This window comes from Sparus aurata, chromosome 22 (assembly GCF_900880675.1).
Source record: "Sparus aurata chromosome 22, fSpaAur1.1, whole genome shotgun sequence".
In the NCBI taxonomy this organism is placed as follows: domain Eukaryota; kingdom Metazoa; phylum Chordata; class Actinopteri; order Spariformes; family Sparidae; genus Sparus; species Sparus aurata.
This window is the reverse complement of record NC_044208.1, coordinates 22,764,450-22,787,324: the sequence shown is the minus strand read 5'-3', so window position 1 is coordinate 22,787,324 and position 22,875 is coordinate 22,764,450. Positions and strand designations below refer to the sequence as shown.

The window sequence follows — 22,875 nt, the reverse complement described above, 5'->3', positions numbered from 1 at the left end:
GCCTCCCGAAACCAGCTGAGGTGTACAGTAGGCTCACAGGCATGTGATCTGCACACGCACACATCCGGAAAACACACACACACACACAAACACGCACACAGACTCACACTCACATTGTGGCGTCAGGCGTTCATGTGTGGATGTAAAAATAAAAAAATCACAGACAGGCTCCCACTTCTTCGACGCACGCTTTGGCCTCATGTGTTCGGGAACATGCTCGAGCACACTTACAGACACATTTTAAAGGCGAGTGTCTTCATAAACACCCCGGCACATACTTGCATGCAACTGTTTGTCGCCAGGCGCACTTTAAAAAAGCTCTCCGTCACACACACACACACACACACACACACACGGAGGGGGGAAACACGCAACACATCGTCCACCCAGCCGAACGTCTCTCCCCCGCTCTCATCTCGGCACGGTGAAATGGATCAAAGCCAGTCTGTTTCCTGCCATGTAAATCCGTGTTTTCTCGGCCACAAGTCATTTGGTAGGCAAAAAGACTGGCTGCTTTTAACCACCCCCAGAGTAAACCATGGGCACGCGCTACTGACCTCTCTACAAACCCACAAAGACGGACACACGGACGGACAGTAAGAGACAGAACGACAACAAACGAGCCTGCAGGAGACATCTCTGTGAAAAAAACAAGAACCAACTGAAGCAACGTTATCGCAGCATCTGCTGGGTATCGGACTTCAGTACAGATCGAAAAATGTCCACAATGTCCAGTTAGCATTGATCTTTGTGCCTGATTTGACGTCATCAGGCAGGTTTTGATCCAAATCATCCAAAGTTCTTGTTCAGCTGCTTAGATCTATGCAGTACACCTATATCAGTGTATGTTACTTGCCATATTTTCACCATGTACAGGTGGTTTGGCCTTCCCTTAATGGTTTGTCTAAGTAAAATAAATATGGCAAAAAACGTAATTGAACTACGTATTCATTCTGCAAATATATGAATGTAGTAAAACTGCCAGCAAGCTACTGTAAAATGTAGTTAAACTACTGGTTTCATTAGTCCTACGTGTAGCTCGTGACTCCCAATCGCCGCTAGTGACGCTAACAAACATTTGCCTACTTACACAACCGGCAAACACAGATCAACGTCAGCATTCATTCAAAGTCGTGTTTCTGCTCCGCCGACGAATGTAAGTGGAATATTAACTCTGCTTTGAGCTCTGTTTTCGTCCCTGTGAAGATATATATTCACGTCTTTAGCTGCTACATGCTGTGCTACGTTGGCTAGCTAGGGGCTAATTTTCTTTGGATGCTGTTCATGTAGCATGCAACAGGTTTTATCTGAGCTTTTTCACTGAACAGATTTGCTTTTAATGACTAGAAGTAAGAAACTGAGGTCTGATTGAATCAAAAATGTAAAGCTGAGGGCCATAAAATTAAAACAATTAGCCTCAGGATGCTAATAAGACCCGTATTTTGGGGGAACTGCGCTAATTCTCTGTAACTCCTTTCATCTTACAACTAGTTAATTTATCCATTTGAGAATATTTTTGTTAAATGAAAAAGGGCTTTTCTCAAATTCAGGGATCATATCAGCTCTAACAACCCCCAGCCAATAAACAAGATGCAGTTTTAACCCCCACTCTCCCCCCGCGCCATCCCTCACCTCTCCAATCCACTTTAAAGACTATAAAAACAGTAAAGTGAAGAGGACTTCAGCTCCCTTTTAAAGTGACTCACTGGTTTACTTATTGGCTATCCATCACGGGCGTCCATATTGCTGTGTCAAGGCTCTGACAGGTAAGGAGTGAGATATTCTCCGCGCTCTCCAATTATAATGCATCACAGGGAGGAAGACGAGGAGGAGGAGGGGGGGGAGGAGGAGGAGGAGGGAGGCATTTTGCTTTCATAATGAAATGACATTAGAGCGGGGTGATCAGATGTGATGTAACATTCACTCTGACAGATTACTAATCTACAACTGCGCATAAAAGCCCATCAAAAGGTGGTTGGCGTGGCTCCTACAGCGGCGTGCAGCGCTGATAAATCAGTGTGTGTGAGTGTTTGTGTGTGTGTGTGTGTGTGTGTGTGTGTGTGTGTATGTGTGTGTGTGTCAGTGGGCATTCAAAGTTATCGTACCTAAACCCCCCCCCCCCCCCCCCCCCCCCCCCCCCTCCCTTTGAGTCCAAAAACAAGTCTAATTGCACCTCGGCAACAAAAGGCCAAAATGCAGCGTGAAACGACAGGGAGACAAAAAGAGAGGAGAAGAAGAAGAAGAGGCGGGAGGAAATTACAAGAGCGGCAGACAGATAGAAGGAGTGTGAAAAGGCCGGGCAGGGACAGAAAAGAAAAGGGGGCAGTCCTGTGGCTCATTAACCTGGTGGGGGGGGTGTTGAGACGAAAAAAGAGACGGCAACACTCACTTTCAAATGAGCAGAGTCATAATGCAGACAATGACCTAACGGATGGAGGGAGGAAAGAGGGAGGGGAGGGAGACATGGAGGGAAGGGAATACAGAAAATAACCGGGAGAGATAAAAACACTCACAAAATCACAAAAAAAACAGACTTTTGAGGTGCCGTCGACTAACTTCTCAGCTCTAACCCCGACCCCGAGGAGCAGTTATTTAGGTCAGTGGGGTCTCAGTAGTGTTGTTTTTTTGTTTTTTTTTTACTAATGAGCCAGTAGGAGATGAGCAGGGATCAGTGGCACCCCCGGCCAGCCGTAAGAGCCTTAGTCAGGCTTTGGACGAAGCTGTTAGCTGGGAGATGTGGCTGGAGCTTGGACCCGCAGGATAGCGTGCCACGCAAGGGGATCATCCGCGGCCATCTCCGCCTTTCCTCCTCATTCCTTATCTGCCCGCTTCTGTCACCGGCAATCAGCCAACCTGTACGTCCACATGTCTTCCGCCTTCCCCCGTCTTTCTGAGTCCTCATCCGTCTGTCTGTTATTTTCTGGATCCTCTTGATCCTTTCCCCTCTGATAGAGGAAGTTCATTTCAAACCTTGAACAGGGGCCGATTATGCCACAGCTAGATAAAAAAGACTGCAGCGGCGATGATAATGACCACCATTTTTTTTTTTTTATGATTACAGAAAAGAAAAGGCAATGACAAAACTGTCTCTGGGTGATCGAACAGCTGCTTGGCACATCTTTGCTTCCTTGTTCCTGCCGGGTTTCCACCAGCCTCCGATGACCCGCAGACTGGTCTTTACCCACTCATGCCTTACTATCAACAAACAAACAGGCCGGACAAAGGCAACTGTAAGCAACGCAAACGAAACTCCACACCTGGGGAATGTCAATGGAAACTTCCCTCAAAGCACAGAGAAATAAAGCTTTGTATCACACGTCAGTAGAGCTGGAACGACTACTCGATGGCTCGGTCAGTCAGTCTAGAGAGAAAAGCATCTATTTTAATCATTGATTCATAATTTGAGAACGAAATCTGAGGAAAACAATGCAGAGAAGTCTCGAGGATTGTCCGCATTTCTCTGTCTTCTATCACAACTGCAAATACAAACCGACTGTTGGACCGTTGGTTAGTCACCACAAAACATTGTAAGACGTCACGATGTGCTTTAGGGAACTGTGATGAGCATAAGTGACCACTTTCTGACATTTAATAATCCTTTGACTCATCGAGAAAACACAATAATCTGATTAATCCGTCACAAAATCTTTGAGGGGGTTTTATCAGACTGCTGCCCTAAAATTGGTAATGAAGGAAAATGGTTTTAGTTAAATGAAGTTAAATGGCAAAAAAGGCAATAATGTGCATTCTTCTGAATCATACGAGCAGATAAATAAAGCAAAAGTCAACAATGTTAATGCAAAGTTAAAGTGATCGTGCTGGACATCCTGAAGATCTTCTTGATTTTCTCGATTTCCTCCCACACTCTCTTGATTATTTAGATTCAGCGCACACAGATGAATGAACTAAACTGATTCAGATCGTCTTATCGGTACCTAAAGACTGGTACAGCACCAACAAAAGTAAATCAGAAAATAGCAAAGATGTGAGCACTGCACACACACACACACACACACACACACACACACACACGTAACCTCCAAACACAGATCAGATAGAGGAGGCAGTCGGTCGGTCAGTATCACCGTAACTTTGACACACAATCTCAGTTCTGCCATCACGCCTGTGTCACACATTTTGGTAGCAGACGCCTCGACGCTCTGTGAGAGTGAGAGTACTTACTCTGTGTCAGAGTGATAGGTGAAGCACTCTGGGAGGTAGAGGTCAACTAAATCCATGTAGACGCTGCCACCATGCTCCGAGGAGGAAGAAGAAGAAGAAAAAAAAATGATGTGTCTGTTGCTCCCGTCTGCCTCTCCTCCTCTGCTGATTGTATAAACTGTGTCTCTGTGCTGTTTGTCACTTTCCTTCTATTCTGCCTCCAAACTTTGTCTCCATCTACTGCCCCTGTGTCACACTCTCGGCCCCTCTCATTGCCCCTGCGTCTGTCTTCCTGTCACTCACACTTCCCTCCAACAGCCCCTGGCCCGGCTGGCTTGCCTTTGAAGTCCCGGCTGTTGTGACTGTGGCTGGCTGTGTGTGTGTGTGTGTGTGTGACAAGGGTCTCCAGGCGAAGCTGAGTGTTCATGGCCACTCATGAACACTCAGCCACACCATTTGAATGGCCATCCCCCGGAACGCAGAGGCCGGCGGCTCATTGGCCGCCCTCTCGGCCAATGAGAGGCGGCCTCTCGCTGGGGCAGGTGGATGTGACAACAGAGGATTATTACACAGGTTGTAGCTCTGAGGAGGAGCTTTACACAGAGATGTGGAGGGTGGGTTATTGATTATTGATTCTGTTTTCAGCGTAGCAAGACACATTAATCTATAATTATATCTTCTATCAATGCAAATTCAGAATTTTATAAAAGTTTTTTTTTATGGGGAAAAGTGGTCAAAGAAACATCATCAGAAATGTGTCTTTAGCAGTGAAATCAAATATAATCCTTAATTAATTAACAGATTAATATATAAACACAAAACACATGACTTAAATGATCAACTATTGTCATGTATTGAGAAAAAATATGTTTCCATCTTATTAAATGTGAAAAATAGGATGTTTTTACGTGTTTGATATAAATATATTTGGGTATATTATACTTTTCTGACTGATTGTTACACAAAACAAGCGTAAACTTTGGCTCTGGAAAATTGTGATCACAATTTCTTTTTACTCATTTCTATTATGGAATAAATGATTCATCCAATGACTGGAAATAGAAGAGAATAAAGATGCGATATGCAAGAATATGCCTTGTTCTTGTTTCGAGTTTGAACAAAGTCTTTTTCACGAGGAGTTCATGAGGACATTTCTTAGTTCGGTGATAGAAAAAAAAAATTGAATTCAAAAGGAGAACAGTTGTATTTTTGTTTAATACAGAAAAAGGTGTACAATTATATTCCTTTGCCGCATTTTGCAAGTCTATTTTGTTCATTTATTTGGCTTAAAAAGCTAAAAAATCTCATTTAAAAAAGCTTTTGTGACGTAGCGAACTCGCTACTCACACACATTTCCCAGATGAAACTACTGTGGCTATCAGACTTTCACCTCTTTAGTTAGAAAGTGGTACTATGGGACATGACTTCAGTAGATATCTCTGACATCTTAACACACAGATGCCTTTAATCACAAAACTGTTGTTAATATGAGATCTTTTGATCTAGAATCCTGGCCACATCTCACAAACTGCTCCTTTAAACTAAAATTCTTACATATAGTATCTTTACTCGACAATGAAAAATGATCGTGGCTCATATCTGTTAAAAGGTCTTTAATAATAGTGGTGATTATTGTCAAAATGCTGGACAGTCAATGTCAAATCAGCCTCTTCCCGCTCAGATACGGACCTCCTCACATAGCAGCACATATGTTTCTAACCGAGCCTTAACTGACTGCCTGCTTTTATCTGCTCTAATCAGATATTGCCAGGTGCCTAATGTGATGCTTTTCACCCTTTGCTGACAACACACACACGTGTCGTACAAACAGGAGCACAGTAAGTCGTGCTTGGCACTCCCGAAAAAGGTTAACAGGTGCAATCCGGCGGTGCAGTATGGTCCAGAGAAACAACAGCAAGTAGTTGCTAGTTAGTTGGAAAACTTTTAAACTCACGGTTGCACCTTCCTACGTTCAAATAAATGTTGTTTTTTTTCTCATCTTGTGCTGTTTTATGCATCTGAAGCTGTTTTGATTTCTTCCATGCATCCGTTTTGATGATTCGCATGAAGAGTCACTTTAAGTTGTACCCTTCAATAGATTTGATAGGAATTCAGTAAATGTACAATCTATGAAATAAGAGCTTCAATAAAAAAACAGCAATAAGACACTAATTAATACACTAATGAATCCCGTGAGGGTGAGAAGCAGCCCAGGGTCAGATGGGTCTTAGACAACCTGTTGTCACTACGTCCTAATCCACTTAAAAGACTGACGCGTACGTGAGTCCATGTCAACAAAAATCCCTCTCCGTGCAGACGCGAAAACACACATTCGTACACCCGAAAAAACAAGCTGCACAGTGGGTGAGACGCACGCACACACACATGCACTGCTGAGCCTCGGTGGAGAGGTCAGGGGTCAGATTCAAATCATGATGCTTCGCCAACTTATCATTCTCAGCGGGAAGCCAAGAAGCAAGACCGAACGAAACAATAGAAACACTGCAGCATCGAGTGGAGGGAAATGAACACTTTATTTCCACATTGTTCCAGTTCTTTCTAAATTAATTAAAGACACAATATCAGCTCGGTGCAGCGATGAACTCCATCAGTGCGCGCAGCAGATCTCACCCTGGGTTTTCAAAGGGCCAAAACACAATAATCATCACGTTCTCCGTTCAGTTTTCTCACTAAACACTGAAAAAGCTGCTGAAAACAGCCCCCCGTGTCCTTTAACATACCGTCAAGGAACAATCTTATCATTTATGGCCAAAGAGGCCAATAATGTTGTAGCATCAGAAACGCGCAAATGTCAAATGGAGTTTGGTGCTCGTGAAAGTCAGAGCTCCTGCTCCTTTTTTTCTCGTCCTGTCTCTTCCCCTCTCGTCGACATGACGTCGCGCCCGTGCTCTGAACTGACCCTCGCCGTAGACCAATCTCCGCAGATATGAAATCACCTGCGCCTAATCTGTTGCTCAGATAAAAGGGCCAGACAGCAGACTGCATGGAGTGGACCTTATCTCATTATGCGCCACATGAAACAGCCTCACCAACAGAAAAGACACACACACACAGACACACACTGCTTTAAAGCAGCCACACACACACGCTACATGTGTAAACAAACATATGAACTTAAAAAGCACATGCAAACACAAAAGAAGAGAGTGCATAGAAAAAAGCCATTAAAGATAAAGAGTGTTGTTTTTTTTCTAATGGCAGATAATTTTATCTAGGCAGTAAAATCACCCCCCCCCCCCCAAAAAAACAGACAGTGAGCGCTGCTATCGGAATCAAATCTACTCAAGTTAATGTATCACATAAAACATTATCTACACTGAGAAATTATCTTTTATAAACCATTTAGGAAACTGGATGTTGACGTTAAAGCGAAGTGGCTCTTATCTCCTCTGTGCTTTTTAGTTTGGCAGCTGCCGTCAATGGATTCTTTATTTGCTCGATCGCGGCCGAGGAGGTTTTTTCTTTGCATATTCGTACAGAAAGCCGAGTGCGGGTGAGGAATTAAAACAGCGGTTATTAGCTTTATCAGCGCTTGATATTTTCCTTGGCTCCAGCTGAGCGGCGTTGAGGGGTTACGCGACAATCCGAAGCACACTTGAGTCAAGCCAGAGTGGCGTCAGAGTGAGCCACATGAAGGGCAGGGGTTTATTTTCTCTATGATAATTTCCTCATTACCGTACAAAAGCTTTTTGTTTTAGTTTACAGAAGGCTCCGTGTCGTAATGTCGTTTGAGGTAATGTAAATAAAAAGGTGCCAGACTTGAAAGGAGTTTCGGTCGGTTGATTGAACAGTTATCATCAAACAAGATCAGATTAAACTCAGATTAGCGCTGTGAAAACATGTTCAATAATGTATCACGTTATTAGCCATGCTAGCAGCATCGACTACAGCAAAGCCAGATTCACCTTCTGGGGACCATGAACGCCCTGCTGGAAAAAACAGCATAGACCAAGAAAACTAGCATAGACCAGGACCAAAACACGACATATGCTGGTCTTGCTGGTGACCACCAGCATATGTTGTGTTTTGGTGCTGGTCTGTGCTAGTTTTTCGAGCAGGACGGCACCCAGAGGATGAATCCGGCTTTGGTGATTTGATAAATTGTCCATCCTTATGTCAAGCTTTTAATCCACTCAGTCATTTGGCTCATGACCAGGTAGAAACGGAGCTAATGACAATTCCCATCGGCCCATCTGCAGTACTTTGTGTTTGGTGCTAATTGGCTAATTGCTTATGTTAGCATGCTACCATGCTACACTAAGGCTCTGTTTACTTATGGCCTCAACATGCGTCCGGAGTGATCCAATCACAGCAGTACATGTGCAAACACTCCTAAGATGCATTGAGGGCACAGTTAAGATCTGATCACTCAGACCAGGTTCAGAGGTGGTCTGGGACTCATAAATGCAGCATGCTAGCATTGTCATTATGAGCATGTTAGCATGCTGATGTTAGCATTTCTTTCCAACTGACTGTATATATTTACATATATATAAATATGTATATAATTATATATATTATTATATATATGTTAGTGGTGCAACCTCAGGAAGCTGCTAGCATAGCTGTAGAGTTTGCTAGTTCTGTCCCAATAACTGTCCATAAACTCCACTGTGTTGAATTTAGAATAACATAAAGAGAGAAAAGCAAGATATCCTCACACCTGAGCAGCTTTTTTCTCCATAGTTGTTGCCATTTTTGCTTGGTAAGTGTTTTTTACCGTTCTGTTATTGCTGTAAATAATTCTTTGGTCGATTGATCAACAGGTTAATTGGTTAATAATCTTAATAATCTGCTCTGTGGGAGCTAGAACGATAAACCTGTGACATCTGTAATATGTAATGTAAGCGTACAGAAGATACATGTACAGTGTATGTCGGTCAATAAGTGAAAAGAACAGAAAAGGACATTTTTTAGATCATTTGTAAACACAGTGTCTCCACCAGTCCAACACGGACAAGTTTTTGTTCAATATGAAAAATGTGTCAGTCAAAACAAATGTATCATGTGGTTTTTATGTAAAAAAAACAAACAAAAAAACGAATATCAGTCCAAAACCCTTACAACACTGTCACATGTGAAATTTGCTGTTCCACATGTGAACGGAACATTTTAACACGTGAACCAGGTATCCTCACATGTGATCGGGTCTATTACACATGTGAATAAAAATGTCCACATGTGGAATAATTATATCGGGACTGGCCTCAAGAATCAACCATTAGCTGTGCTATAAAGAACTTTTAGACTGAAGCTTCCTGTTGGATTCCAAATTTGTATTTAGTTAAAAAATGGCACAAAAGAGAAGCTTGAACAGTCAAATGAGCGCCTCAACAAACGAAAATGTCAATCGACAAGCAAACTGAACAAGAAGGGAGGATGACATGAAGCAAAGCAAAATCCAGGCTTAACAGGAAATGGAAGAAAATGCAGAAATTGAAACTGAACACGTGCGGCTGCAGTTAAACATCAAAAAAATATTTTTACACCGCTGAGAGCGAACCGAAGACAGGAGCTCGATAGCTGCTCCAGAGGGACGCCGCCTGTAACAGAGCACCCAGCTGCCAGCTATTGACCCCCACACACCAGATGCATCCCGCTTCTCTGAAGAAAAAGGAACGTACAAGTGAAGCAGACACCCTCGCTCGTGTTAGTGTGTGTGTGTGTGTGTGTGTGTGTGTTTGTGTTTGTGTGCATTCACCCCTTTTCTCCTCATCCCCAAACTCACAGCCAACAAATCCCAGCCTCCAGGGACAGCTGTCGGATTGACTTCCAAAACTGGACAGTCACTCTGCAACTCCAACCCCCCCATCATACACACACACACAAGATAAAAACACACACATGCACACATACATTAGCATCAGTCCTCAGATCTAGTGAGTTTTAATCTGCTTAGTTTATGCCTGACTCACAGTCATCCATCAATTACTGAGACAGAGGGAAAGACTATTGACACTGTGTGCAAACACCATTGTCTCGCTGCTCCGACACTCCACCTTCTGAGACACTCAAATGGTTTACAAAGGGAGGAGGAGGACGATGAGGAGGGGGGAGAATGAGGGAGGAAAGAAGAGGGAGAAACGAAATGAGAGGAATATGATACAGAAACGGAAGAAAAATGGCTTTGTTCCGTGTGCGTTCTTTACAGTTCGATGTCTTTAAATAGATGGATGGGGACGGATGTGATACATAAAGTGATGGACTGACTGACAGACGAGCGTTTGGAAGGAGATCGGTTTCACTGTATTGATCCACCGCGCTCCTGTATAGGGATCAGAGGTCACACACACACACACACACACACACACACACACACACATGCCAGAAACCTTAGAAAGCCTCTGGGAGAAACTTAAAGCAAAGTAACCATAGAAATGTCACTTAGAGCTGCTGGGACCTGCTGCTCCCCTCGGAGGGTCAAGCGCTCCTCAAATGGTTTTTACTTATCTGGACGGTCCCACCGGGGAGGAGGCGCACATACGCACAGGAAGGCATTCAGGCGGGCAGGCTGGGTTTCATCACGACTAATTTGAGATCATCTTCATGAGTATGTGAGACTTAATGCACGGAGGGGAAAAACTGCAGATATGGTTTTGCATAATAACTCAGGGTCTGGAGTGCCCCCTAGTGGACAGATTTCTGTGACATTCACAGCAGAACTGACCACGAGCCTCGATAAGGGCCCGACTATTTAAAGGCGCCGTTAATGGAAATCTTGTGTGAGTGACGTTGAAACAGTTTACCCTGATTATAGGAAGCACATTTCATTGTTTCCACCACGTCCAGTCGTCGTGCCATGTGTCGTCTTCCTGGCAGGTGCCCATCTGGAGGCTCTTAGGGGCGATTATGTAACCAGGCCTCTCTCCTAACAACATAATGTGGATTACCAGAGCACGACCCCCTCATATTCTGTACAAGCAGGGCTGGATTAACTGGTCGGCTTCTGGTCTCCAGCTCTGACAGTAGGTGACGTTAGTTCACATCCAGGTCAGGTTCTAAACGTGCGTGTCCAGCCGGTGCTTGGTAGCACCTGTATCTGATACATGTCTGTCATCTATATTTGCTCTTTACTTATTGTTAATGTCATTCTAGTTGTTGTTGCTGTGGTATTAATATTGTTTCTGCGTGTCTGGTTCTCCTAGAAGAGCGAGACTTACAGGGAACATTAAGGTGTTATTTTGGAGAAATGTCTTATATTTTTCTCCAAATAATGCGGTCTGTGGTGACAAGATGTCACATTGATGGATTTGCAGTATATTTACTCATCACTACATTGCAGAGGGAAGTACTGAACTTTTGATGTTATGTACAAAACATATAATAAGCGTATTAAATTCAATTCAGAGGTTCCCAACTTCATTGGGTTGTGACATCTTGCAAAAAAGACGTGGTGGTTTTGATCCCTTTTGCACAGTTAGTTTTCTCAAATCAGTCGGGAGTAAACCCTCTTCCCAAACAAATCAATCAAAGATCTCTGAAAATAAAATGAAATAAAATAAAGTCAACATCCCCATCTCTGTCAGAGTTACCTCCGGTTGTGTCGTTCTTCTGTGGACAAGCGCAGTGGACAGAAAACAATGCTCTGAGAATCGCAGAAATTAAACGTTCATTTAGTTAGATTAGGTTTACTTAAAACCAAGTTCTTGAGGCACAAGAAGGTAAAAATATCCACAGTCTCTGAAAACATTTACTGCTAAATGCTAACATCAGCATGCTAACATGCTCATAAAAAACAAGTTTATCAGATTACATGCAGCTTCCTCTGGAGCCACAAAAGGCTGTTTTACTAAGTTCCTCCTTAATTGTAGTCGTGCGCCACAAGAGCTGTAAACACACTTTAAAGTGTAAAAGTGGGGAAGTTACCCTTTAATCAGGGACATTTTTCTGCACAAGTGCTTTCACTCGTAGTTTTAGAGGACCTGACTTGTGATGGAGCATTTTTACATTTTCCTTGTGGTACTTTTACTTCACTTTACTACACTGGTGATTCTGAGCTAAATAAATCCTAAATATAACTGACTCTACTTAACAAGAACAGATGTGGTTCACACACATGCAAACCCCCCTTTTTGTACACACACACACACACACACACACACACAGACACAGACACAGACACACACTCTCACACACACACACACACACCTGGTTCCCAGACCCGTCAAAGGTGACGAGCCGCCGGTGCGGGCCCAACACACACACACACACACACACACAAACACACACACACAGAATCCTCGGAGTCAGCATCATGCACCTACTGCTGATGTCAGGAACTATTATACACACTTTCGCATAACCACGCACACACAAAAACAGCAGGCAGTCTATCTCATCATATCACTTTTATCTCCACAGGTGGCAAATTTAGCCCTCTGGCTCGCTGTCAGCGTGTCTACAATAAACAAATCAACACGGACGTCCACAAAGACCAAAAGAGCCATCCTGTCATGTTAGTTTAAAAAACAGTCCAGCACAGCTTTATGTATTCACCTTCCGGCTATCTCTTCTTTCCTACCCATCCATCCGGAGCCTCCCCTCTAACGCGGCCCTAACACGTCCTGTCAGCAGCTCCACAGGTGAGCCAGCCTCGGCTCACGACGCCAGCTCATGCAGACACTCGCCACATCTTTTCCTTCTGATTCCCTGACCTCCTTCCCTCCTTCTCTCTCATCCTCCACACTGTGTTCTCCTTCTGCCTACGACTCCCTCCCGTCCTCCCTCATCTCGATCACGCAGACGGACCCAGGGGCACACTCGCTTTTGGGCAAAATGTGACACCGGGGCCCGCCGCCTCGCTCCACCCTCCACCAGGCTTTTTTTTTTCGTCTTGTTGTCACCCCACCTTCCTTCCGGTCATCCCTTGCAGCCAGTTAGCCCTCTCGGCACGGTCCGCCGGTTCTTGGCCATGCCAAGGTACACCAGTCAAAATGTAATTTTCTGCAAGATTACACATGATAATGACTCGCTTTGGAGGGTGGCCATAAATGATGACTTCCAATTATAGATGCATAACTATCGATCTGTCAACAGGAGCAGTGGGAGAGGAGGGAGGAGAGGAGGGGACGGAGCTGTGGAGATGTACAGTAATGTTATGTTTACTGACATCTTCTTTTTTTTTTTTTTAAATGCCACACACACACACACACACACACACACACACACACACACACACACACACAGAGCGGACACTGCTGCGGACAAACTGAACTGCTTCGCAAAGTCCTACATAGGCTGAAAAAGCAAAGTCTTGATGGGAGCCAATAAAAAGAAGAGATGAGTTCACCTGGGAGCAGAGTACACACCTTCACCTGGCCACACACACACACACACACACACACACACACACACCTCTGTTTCCAGTCAAACACCACCACGCCGGACTGTTTCCAAGCAGACGAGGAACAAAAACACAATCCGTCGCACTTAAAAACAAGCCTGCGCCTTACTTCTTCCCCTTTCCTTCCGCTCGTCTTGCTGCCCTCCGCTCAGTACTCACTGTCGGGGCTCATCCACCGGCTGGATGTGCTGGTCCTCCGCTCCACACAGCTGCAGTCAGTCAGTCAGTCAGTCTCAAGGACAAACGCTCCAGCTCTCCTCGCCTCCGGTCTCTGTAGCTCAGCGATGCAGCAGCGCGCACACACACACACACACACACACCCACACACACAAATACATAAACACACACACACATTCCCCCCCCTCTCTCTCTCTTTCTCTCCTCCTCTGATACAGTGCTGAGTTCACCCTACCTACCTACCTGCCTAGCTTTGCTCGCAGGGGAGTCCTGAGAGAGTGTGTCAGACAGAAAGTGTGTCTAAGAGAGAGGGGTGAGGAGGGGGTGAGGAGGAAGGGGAGGGGAGGGGGGGGGGACACAGCCAGCGTTCCCTTATATGCAGAGGGGAGGCGGTGAGTGGAAAGGGAGGGTAGAGGACACACAGCGCTCCTGTATTCCCATAGATACAGAGGAGGGATTTCTATTGCAGCCTCGCGAAAGATGGGAGAGGGAGGGAGGGAGGGAGGGAGGGAGACGAGAGAGAGAGGGAGAGGGAGAGAGAGAGCATCATATTTCAGCGATGTTGAGTCAGCATGTGAATGTGATGCATGTGTTGATAGAGTTGGGAATATTTAGAGGGCATGTTCTTATGGGAAGTTATGGATTAAAAAAAGGAGAGCGTCTAGCTGCGCCCTCGACGAGGCACCGAGACGAGAAACTTCCTCGAGTTTGTCGTCGATTTCACGACAGGAGCGAGAGGCTTCGAGTGACAGTTCAACAGGTTTGATCTGACAGTTTGCTAAGTGACAACGGACTGGGAGAAAAAGTCATTTCAAACAATCAGAGGTCAAAGAAGTGTGTCGCTCCTTTACTTGAGTAAAAGTGGTGAGAGGCCACACGGTGAAAATACTCGAGTAAATGTCCTGCATTCAAAAGCTCACTGAGGGAAACGTATATAAGTTTTATCAGTGCAGAATGAACTCAAAGTATGAAAAGTGAAAGTACTCATTGTGCAGTAAAATGGTCCCCGTCAGTGTTTTACTATCAAACATGCACATGTAAATAAAGCTGTCAGCCAGATTTGATGCTGAGACAAAGTGGAGTAGAGGAAGTCTTAACAAGTCAAGTACAAGTATACTGGATTTGTATATAAGTGCAATACTTGAATATGTATGTAATTAGTTACATCCAACCAGTCCGAAGAAATTAAGAAAGCTGGTGGATTTCTTCTTTGTTTTAAAAAAAAATAAAAATATTTAGCAGCAGACATTAATCACAATGTTTGCCCCAAAGCTTGGCAAGTTTCATTAAATCAGCTGATTTGAGATTGTCACACTAATATATCAGTATTGCATGAATCAGCATATTTCTTGGTCAGTTATTGGTAGTTCAACATTTTTGAAATTGCGCTTGTTCACTGTTCACTGAGTTGGAGGAGCAGACTGAGATTCTTGTGTTTTTTGGCGTCACCTTTCAAGGTCAAATGTTATTATATTGTTTCTAAGTGCTTGATTATCTGCCTCTTTTTTCCTTCTATGCATGTACTGTATCTTTATATATTTATATGTGTATATGAACTTATTCTTTCATTGATTGCGGAGCAACATGAACCAAGTCTCTGATACCAGTCTGTGCGGTCAATGTGAAGTAGGAGCCGACAGCCAGTTAGCTCAGCTCAGCTTAGCTTAGCGTAAAAAATGGGAACAGGAACAGCTAGCCGGGCTTTTACCTGAAGAACCAGCACCTTTAAAGATAAAAACACATTATATACAGTTTGTTTAAGCTAAAAAATGACATGTGTCACAGGGAGTTTGTTTTCCAGGTAAGCAAACAGATTTCCCTCTCTTTAGACAGAACCAGGGTAGCCATTTCTCCTGTTTCCAGTCATTATGTTGAGCTAACAGGCTGCTGGCTTCATAGTTACAGAGAGGTATCCATCCTCTCATCCAAGTCTCGGCCTAACTACTGATTTAATGTGACACTTTCAAAAGAATAATTGCACATTAGCCAATAAACTTCCTTTACTTTGTTAATTCTGATAATAATACTGGCTTGGAAATAACAGCTTCGATCATTGTTCAAGTCAGCATGAAGTTAAACCACCTGATGAGCTCAACATTAGCATCACGGGACAATAACTACCACAGAGTTTCGGCAGTCTCTGAGTTTAATATCTGTTTGTCACTCACAGCTCATCGTCTCTGAACAGGCCCGGTGGGGTGAAAGACCGTCCATCTAGTGCGCAATGGTTACAACAAACGGAGAAGAGGAAACAAATAGTTACAGTACAACTTTGTTTTTAAATGTATAATTAAAACATTTTTTTTCCTAGACCTTAATCTCTCTACCTCTCTCTCTCTCTCTCTCTGTCTCTACCTGCACTTAAAATGATTTCACATCTGTATTCAGGACAATCTATAGTTGCAGGTTAGCTATATGTAGCCCTAAATAAATACATGAAACAATACCACAATTAAGGACAGTGGGTCTAAAAAAGTTTTTTTAAAAATGGAATTAAACTTCCTCTATTGTTTTTTTTCTCTTTACTATTGTGGTACTGTGGTTAAAGGCCCCGCACAGTCACACAGGTGTTTTCACTTCTGCCTGATTAGAACTCGAGTCCTGAGAAAAGCTCTAATCGGGCTAATTAAGTGAAAACATCTGTGAATGTGGTACGTAGGGCTTTAATATGTGCATCATGACAGCACTAATCCTTCATTTTATCTCACTGACAGAAGCTAAATCTATAAATGTTCTGTATTTCACTGGAATTTCCAACCCTGTATGGAAACATTGAAATGTCTGTCACAGTCATCCAGCCATTTTCTTATAAACCGTCCTTTGAGCGTTGCTTCGGCATGCTTAACATTTTTCAAAATTAAAACACCTTAACAAACCTGGCAAAACAGGACAGTCGAGCATGCCGTTGGCAAGACTTTACCTCACTATACACACCTGTGTTTTCTTAGTAAACATCAGCTGCACATGCATACAGAGTGGTGCTAAATGAAAGTGACAACTGTAGTTTTGATTTTTATCTTTTTGAATAGATAAAAACGTTGTGGTCACAGGACTTCTTGCATTAAGTGAAAAAACTAAATGGATGGGAAACGCATCCAGATATTTCAACACACATCCATTCAGTGTATGTTACATCGATGACATAAAAAAAAAAAAAGGAACTGAAAATGAATCTTGAGGTATGGTCTATTATTATAGTCTCTGATTCTAAAATTCTTGTGCAATATCAGACAAAACCATTTTTGACTAACTAAAACCGCTAACTGGGAGAGAAAATAAAACAGAAAACACTATTAGCACATTATTTGCGCACTCGTGTGGTCAGATTTACCCCCTTTTCTCTCCTGCAAAGATGATATCTGAGGTAACAGGGCTGAGGCAGCATGCCAGCTTAAAACACTAACAACGAGGCATCGAAGTCATTTATGTTTCTCCAACATGGAGTTTTTCGCTAGATGTATTTTCTCCAGCTCAGTTTCAGTCAGTCTCTCCATTTGTGGGAACAGTCTGTGTGGATATCTCCAGGCATCTTCAAGTTTCCCCAATATGGGAAAGTGTCTGTATCATCACAGACTCTTGTTGCTAGGATGAGACTCATTCCTTCCCCCTTCTAATGACTCACATTTCTGGATTATCCTGGAACTTCTTTTTTAATTGTTCATCGTACTGAGCAGCATTTCATCCTCCTCACTCCTCGTAGCTCTTGGGGCCCCGTCTTGTCCCAGCGTACTCCAGGTTCAGAATCCAGAAACCAGGAGTTCAGTTGAATCCTAGACCAGTGCCTTTGGGTCTCTGCGTGGCCCGGATGGGCTCTGTGATGCCCCTGCCCTCTGGACCCAGGCCCATGCCCGGGCTCCAGCCCATGGTCTGCAACATGCGGCTCCCCATGTTGCTGTCAGGGATGGGAGGCGCGTTCTCACCAACCACTCCTGAAAAGACAGAGGTCACAGATAAGCAGGAGGGAGTTTTTACGGTATTTATGTCTGTAAATATTATAGCCTTTCACCCAAAGGCCACACCTGCTGACAGCTGATTTGTATTCGCTTGGAACTCTTCTAACAATGGACAAAATAATCTAAATAAATATAATTGCATTTATACACACTGCAACACAGATGGCTTACATTAGGTTGAATTAAGATGAAGACAACTAATGGAGCTTCAAAAAGGCTAATTGCAAGTCCATTAGTCCAAACTTACCGAGGGCCAACTGTTTTTCTTTTCCAAGTTTTTAAAATGGAAACTTTCACTTAGCCCTTAGAAAAGAGCAGCGATGTAGTCACAGTGCTGATGCCGGCCCCTCCCTCATCCCACACGAACAGAAGTTTGAGCAAAGTGTGAGCTTGGAATGAGCTTGGATGATTCATTTAGACAAGGCCTGGGTGATGTGGCTAAAAAGCCATAGCCATAACTCACAATTTCCTCTCAGCCAGCACTCATTCTCTCACTCCGGTGGTAATAGCTTGTGTTTGTGTTTATTTCGCATTTGATTTGTAAAACACTTGGCCAGCAGCAGAGCGGTGTCGAGGATTTTGAGTCATCGTTGCCCGAGCGGCCCCGCCAGCCACTCTGGCTGTCGCAGGTGCAGTGTCTCGTAGGCAGAGCAAACAGGCCAGGTGGTGGAGCAGCGGAGGGCAGAGCCGGCCTGTCTGCTTTACGTAAGGGCCCGGAGACTCTCCTGCAGCAAAGAGCGGCTCGGGAGGAGAGAGGCAGGAGAAGACTGGGACAGAGGTGAAAAGGTTTGCCGGCACAGCTGCGATTGTAAGCTGTTGTATCAGTCCGCAAGAAGGATTGGTTTGCATTTAATGCAAAAAAAAAATTGCAAAATCAATCGTCAATGATGTGTTTATCACAATACCTATAAATATTTCTAGTGTTTTATCGCTCAGGCCTTATTTAGAGGCATGCTATGCAGGATTTATTGGTTACTATTTGTAAAAACTCATACTCCCTGGCTCAACCTGAGAGACAGAAGGACTGAGAGAGCAGCAGTGTTCGAGTGAATGAAGAGAGGGAGCTGCCTAAACGAGAACAAAGCAGTGAATCGCAGATATAAAATGTTATTTTCTCATTATTTCCCAAAAACCCTGAAGGAAGGTGCTAGATTTTGTGCGAATTCAGCCCAAGCATACGCTTTATCCTGTCTGCTGTGTGCTACCAGGTTTGAGAGGGACTGGGGGGGAAAACATTTGGAAGCTAAAACATACAAACAACGAAGCTTGGATTTGACAATGTAAGAAATACTGCTTAGAAGCTGCAGACTGATATGAAAATTTGAACGCGCCCTTTAAATATGTCAAAAGCATGTCATAAAAATAACTTACGTCAGTCATACAGGAATAAACAGGAACACAGGGAACAAGACACTTACATGCAGTTAGTGCTGAAACAATGTTCAATTATCCATTAGTTGATGAACAGAAATTGAATTACCAACTATTCCGATAATTCAAGCAAAAAACACAATCATTTGTTGGTTCCAGCTCAAATGGGACAATTTGCTCGTTGTCAATTAACAACCAGTTAATTGCAGGTCTTGCGGCGGTGTTTGCTTGTGCTTATTCTCGTCTCGTCTTCCGTCTGGTTCCGCCTCCATATAACCGCCTGCATTACTTGCTTGCACGGAAGGCTCTTCAGTGACGTCATCAGTCCATTAAAATTGCTAAGCTACATCTAACTAATGTGATCATGTAATCAACTTAGCCACATTTCTGTCTGCCACAAACAGACAGTGGTCACTCTGTCCTCGCCCTTACTGGAAGTTCAAAGTTCAGTCGTGCAGACCGACGTGTTAGCCTTTGCTAATCCAGTCTTTAATTGTATGAAGCGCGGAGCAAAGTCGCCCGCTCTTTTGCACGCATGACTGCTGAGTTCCAGGTGGGTTCTGGCCAAATTGTCAGGATGTGAATTTGGCAGGCCCTCGCCGCCGCCGCCACCCTGCTGTGAGGTCGGCACCTGCTGTTCCTAAGCGCTGCACCACTGTCTGGGGCAGGTATCAGTGTGTAATGCACCGCTGAGTTTTAGCATCATTTCTTTTTACAGCCTCGTTTTGCTTTTGCTTTTATTTCTCTTCTCATATTTTCAATTGTCGATACGTCTTTGTGTGTAAACAGTGATCAAAAATGGCACATGGCTTCAGGCTGGGTAAATTATAACGGGAGGTTGACCAAACAGATTTAGGCTTTACTACCTCCCCCTCCCTCCTCCAACAGCATCAACTTGCCCAGAGGTAAGGAGAGTGGTTTGGGGGAGGGGAGGGGGGGGTGTACAAGTGTTACTGGCTAAGAGCTAATCCAGTATCTCTGCTCTGACAGCATGACTAGCCAGCTGACTCTTGTCCAACAAAGCTTAGGAGGAAAGGGGGTTATAAGCTAAAGCAGGGTTTTATAGAGAGAAAGGAGGAGCGAGGGGTAGCAATTTGAAAGATGAGGGACTCCCTTCCCTCCATTAATTCTTTTTAAAAATGTGTAGCGAAACCCTCACTTCTCATCCCAGTCTCTAGTGTTTACATCAGTATAAGTGCCAGACAGAAGGCGATGAGGAAAGCAGGCTGGTGAACATACTGAGCTCCACCAAGAGGGGGAGGGACACAAGTGAGAAAGCGAGAGCCAAAAATACAGTAAAAGGGCCAGTTGGTAAAAAAAAGTGCCAGATGGTGTGTGAGGTGTAGCTAGGTGTGCTTCCAATACCTGAGGGGGCGGTGGAACCGAGGGGGGCTGCTTTTCGCCTCCGCTTGACATCCCCTGTACATAGAGAGCCGAGGTGCCCGCTGGTCTGTCTGCAAAACCAGCCGAGCGAGACCAAAATATGGCAGCATTAGTTTTACTTCCAATAACGCTACAGAAAGTATTCTTATTCATTTGAAAAACACCATTAAACACCGAGACCAGTGCAGCAAGGACACAAGCAGGTACTAAAAGGAATTGAATCCCAGCTCTGGTCATAAATCACTGGTGTTTTTAGTTAAAGTGTTGTTCTCACCTGCTGGCTGTTTTTACTGAGCAGCTCCTCCGGTGCCCTCTGTCTGACCGTGGGTCCCAATGCAACTGAAGTGGCAGTGAGGGAAAGAAGAGGGAAAACAAAAAGTTAATGTTCAAGCACTTAGAGCAAGTAATCCAGGAAATGGCACAGCGCTACTGTATTTATTACACCAACCACGCTGGGTCCTTGTAATGGATCAAAATCTAACCTTTGCATTTCACCCCATTTGAAAAGGAAGAAATGAAGTTGAGAAATGTGGCTCACCTGTCCGTGTTCCCTCCTCGAGCCCGAGCTGAACCAAGGCCTGTCGGAGATATAATAGTGTCATTCTGGCCCTTTAGTTCCAGTCAAGGCAGCGTTCCAGAGACAGAAAGCAAACTGCGATTCATTATCATTTCTGTCTCCAAGTGAATTGTTGGCTCTTTTCCATCCAACTTTCACAGAAACCCAAGAACCTTCTCAGACTTGGGAACATTAAACGCATTTAGACTTCAGACTGGAGTTACACTAAAATACTTTTAATTGATCAGTCTGCAGAAACTGTGACAACTGTGCATTAGGGATATAAAAAACGATGAAATCAGTGTTACCACGAAACTTCCCAGAACACTCCCTGTGTTGTCGTGCATGTCTACGTCAAATAATATATCTTTAGCGTATGCCGTGATCTGTGTACATATGCGTTTCTCTGCAGAGTATGTGCAGTGCATGTAGATGGGAAGGGTAGAGCAAGGGCAGATTGACACTAGTTAATAGACTGCAGATAAAAGACTGATAAAAAGAAAAGAAATGTAAAAATATGCCATGATGGGTCGCCAAATGTACTGTTGGACGCCCACCAAAGTAAAGTATATATGTGGGGAAACACTAGTGTTTCAGGTTACTTTTAAGTAATCATGTGTTAAAACTAATTCAAAGATATTTTATTGTCTGTGTGTTATTTAACCCTGCTCTCTGCAAACCAAATTTGTGTACATTTGAATTGATTTTAGACTAAAACTGTTGCTTTCTTTTCAGTCTCACCTACTTTTTTAGCGTTGCATCATTCATAAAATACAATGCAACTGAAATAATTTCATTAATAACCAAAAACACAGGGAAAAAAAGAATATTAAATATATAACAGAGGAGTCCAAACTGAAAAAAAAGAAGAAAGGACTCACTCATGGGAGTCCTGGCTTTGTCTGCCCAGTCTGTCGTTGAAGCCTTGACTGGAGCTGCCCTGCAGCCCCGCCTCAGACGCCTGCTGGTTTCCATGGAGACGACTCAGCCTGGCCTGGAACCCTGACAAACACAGCGCAGGATCATAAGCAATCAAACCCAGGACGTGATCGTTGATAGGATATGATTAATTTGATCATTTTCACATTTATTGCAGTGGGGCCCGGAACAACCCTTTAGTCTCGATGGGAGACATGACAGTGAGGGTCCTTTAAGATATCACTAATTCAGAGACAGGGAGCTTTAACTATGAGGTGGCCCAGGGTTACTCTAACTCCTATTACACCTACTGGTACACTAAAGATGGACTGTATTCTATGAGATGATGGAATATTTAAAACTGATCGGGGAACTCTTATTTTGATACATATTTCATTTTTGTACTGCTTAGAGTCATAGGAAGATTTCATTCCCTTCATTTAACCATGTTACAAGACTGTACAGCCACACTGCTCAACATTGTCTTGGTTTCTATCTGTGTGACATGTTTGCCTCCTGCTGGTCATAAAAGAAACTACAAAAACATTGTAAAATGTCTAACTGCACATTTTTACTGGCCCCAAAATCCATATGATTATATTGTAAACTATCATATATATTTTATATTAATCTAATGCCAGTGTGTCTGTGTTTCTTTAACACTGCTGTTTTTAAGTATGTTGTTTGCATCGTCTCCAGCCTACCTCTCTGAGCTCCAGGGCTCATGAGGGGGAAGGACCCAGTGAGGATGCTGTTGAAGACTGGGTCAGCCAGGTCCAGCTCCTCTGACCCCGTGTCCCTCTCCCACCAGGGAACCACTCCTGCTATCCCACACGCACCTCCGGGTGCTGAACCGGAGCCCGGCTCGCCGTCGTAGAACCAGTCGCTCTGCTCGTCATCACCTGGAAGAAACAACAGTGTGTGATCCCTGGTTCATGAGCGCTGATACAGATGTATTTATAGTGGAATTCAACATTTTTGCAACACTTGTG

General features: G+C 43.9%; 2 protein-coding genes across 8 annotated transcripts in view; both read right to left on the bottom strand.

Annotated features, from left to right (window-relative positions):
• Positions 1 to 13,964, bottom strand: part of LOC115574595 (estrogen-related receptor gamma-like) — a 33,183-nt gene extending 19,219 nt beyond the window's left edge. Inside the window, exon 1 of one of the 6 annotated variants that reach the window (XM_030406232.1) lies at positions 13,946 to 13,964. Coding sequence is in view for 2 of the 6 variants with exons in the window: in XM_030406228.1 (XP_030262088.1) it covers positions 4,183 to 4,238 (56 nt within the window). In the remaining 4 variants the exon portion in view is untranslated. The other 5 variants (XM_030406230.1, XM_030406231.1, XM_030406228.1 and 2 more) reach the window with 5 other exon arrangements.
• A 1,866-nt stretch (positions 13,965 to 15,830) lies between these two features.
• The window catches only part of gpatch2 (G patch domain containing 2), a 10,612-nt gene continuing 3,567 nt past the window's right edge, over positions 15,831 to 22,875 (bottom strand). For both annotated transcript variants that reach the window (XM_030404538.1, XM_030404540.1), the window contains exons 5-10: positions 22,588 to 22,785; positions 21,847 to 21,967; positions 20,948 to 20,987; positions 20,684 to 20,748; positions 20,392 to 20,480; positions 15,831 to 17,631 (exon numbers count right to left, since the gene is read on the bottom strand). In XM_030404538.1, coding sequence (XP_030260398.1) covers positions 17,462 to 17,631; positions 20,392 to 20,480; positions 20,684 to 20,748; positions 20,948 to 20,987; positions 21,847 to 21,967; positions 22,588 to 22,785 — 683 coding nt within the window. In that variant the 3' untranslated portion in view covers positions 15,831 to 17,461. The remainder of the gene's footprint in view (positions 17,632 to 20,391; positions 20,481 to 20,683; positions 20,749 to 20,947; positions 20,988 to 21,846; positions 21,968 to 22,587; positions 22,786 to 22,875) is intronic.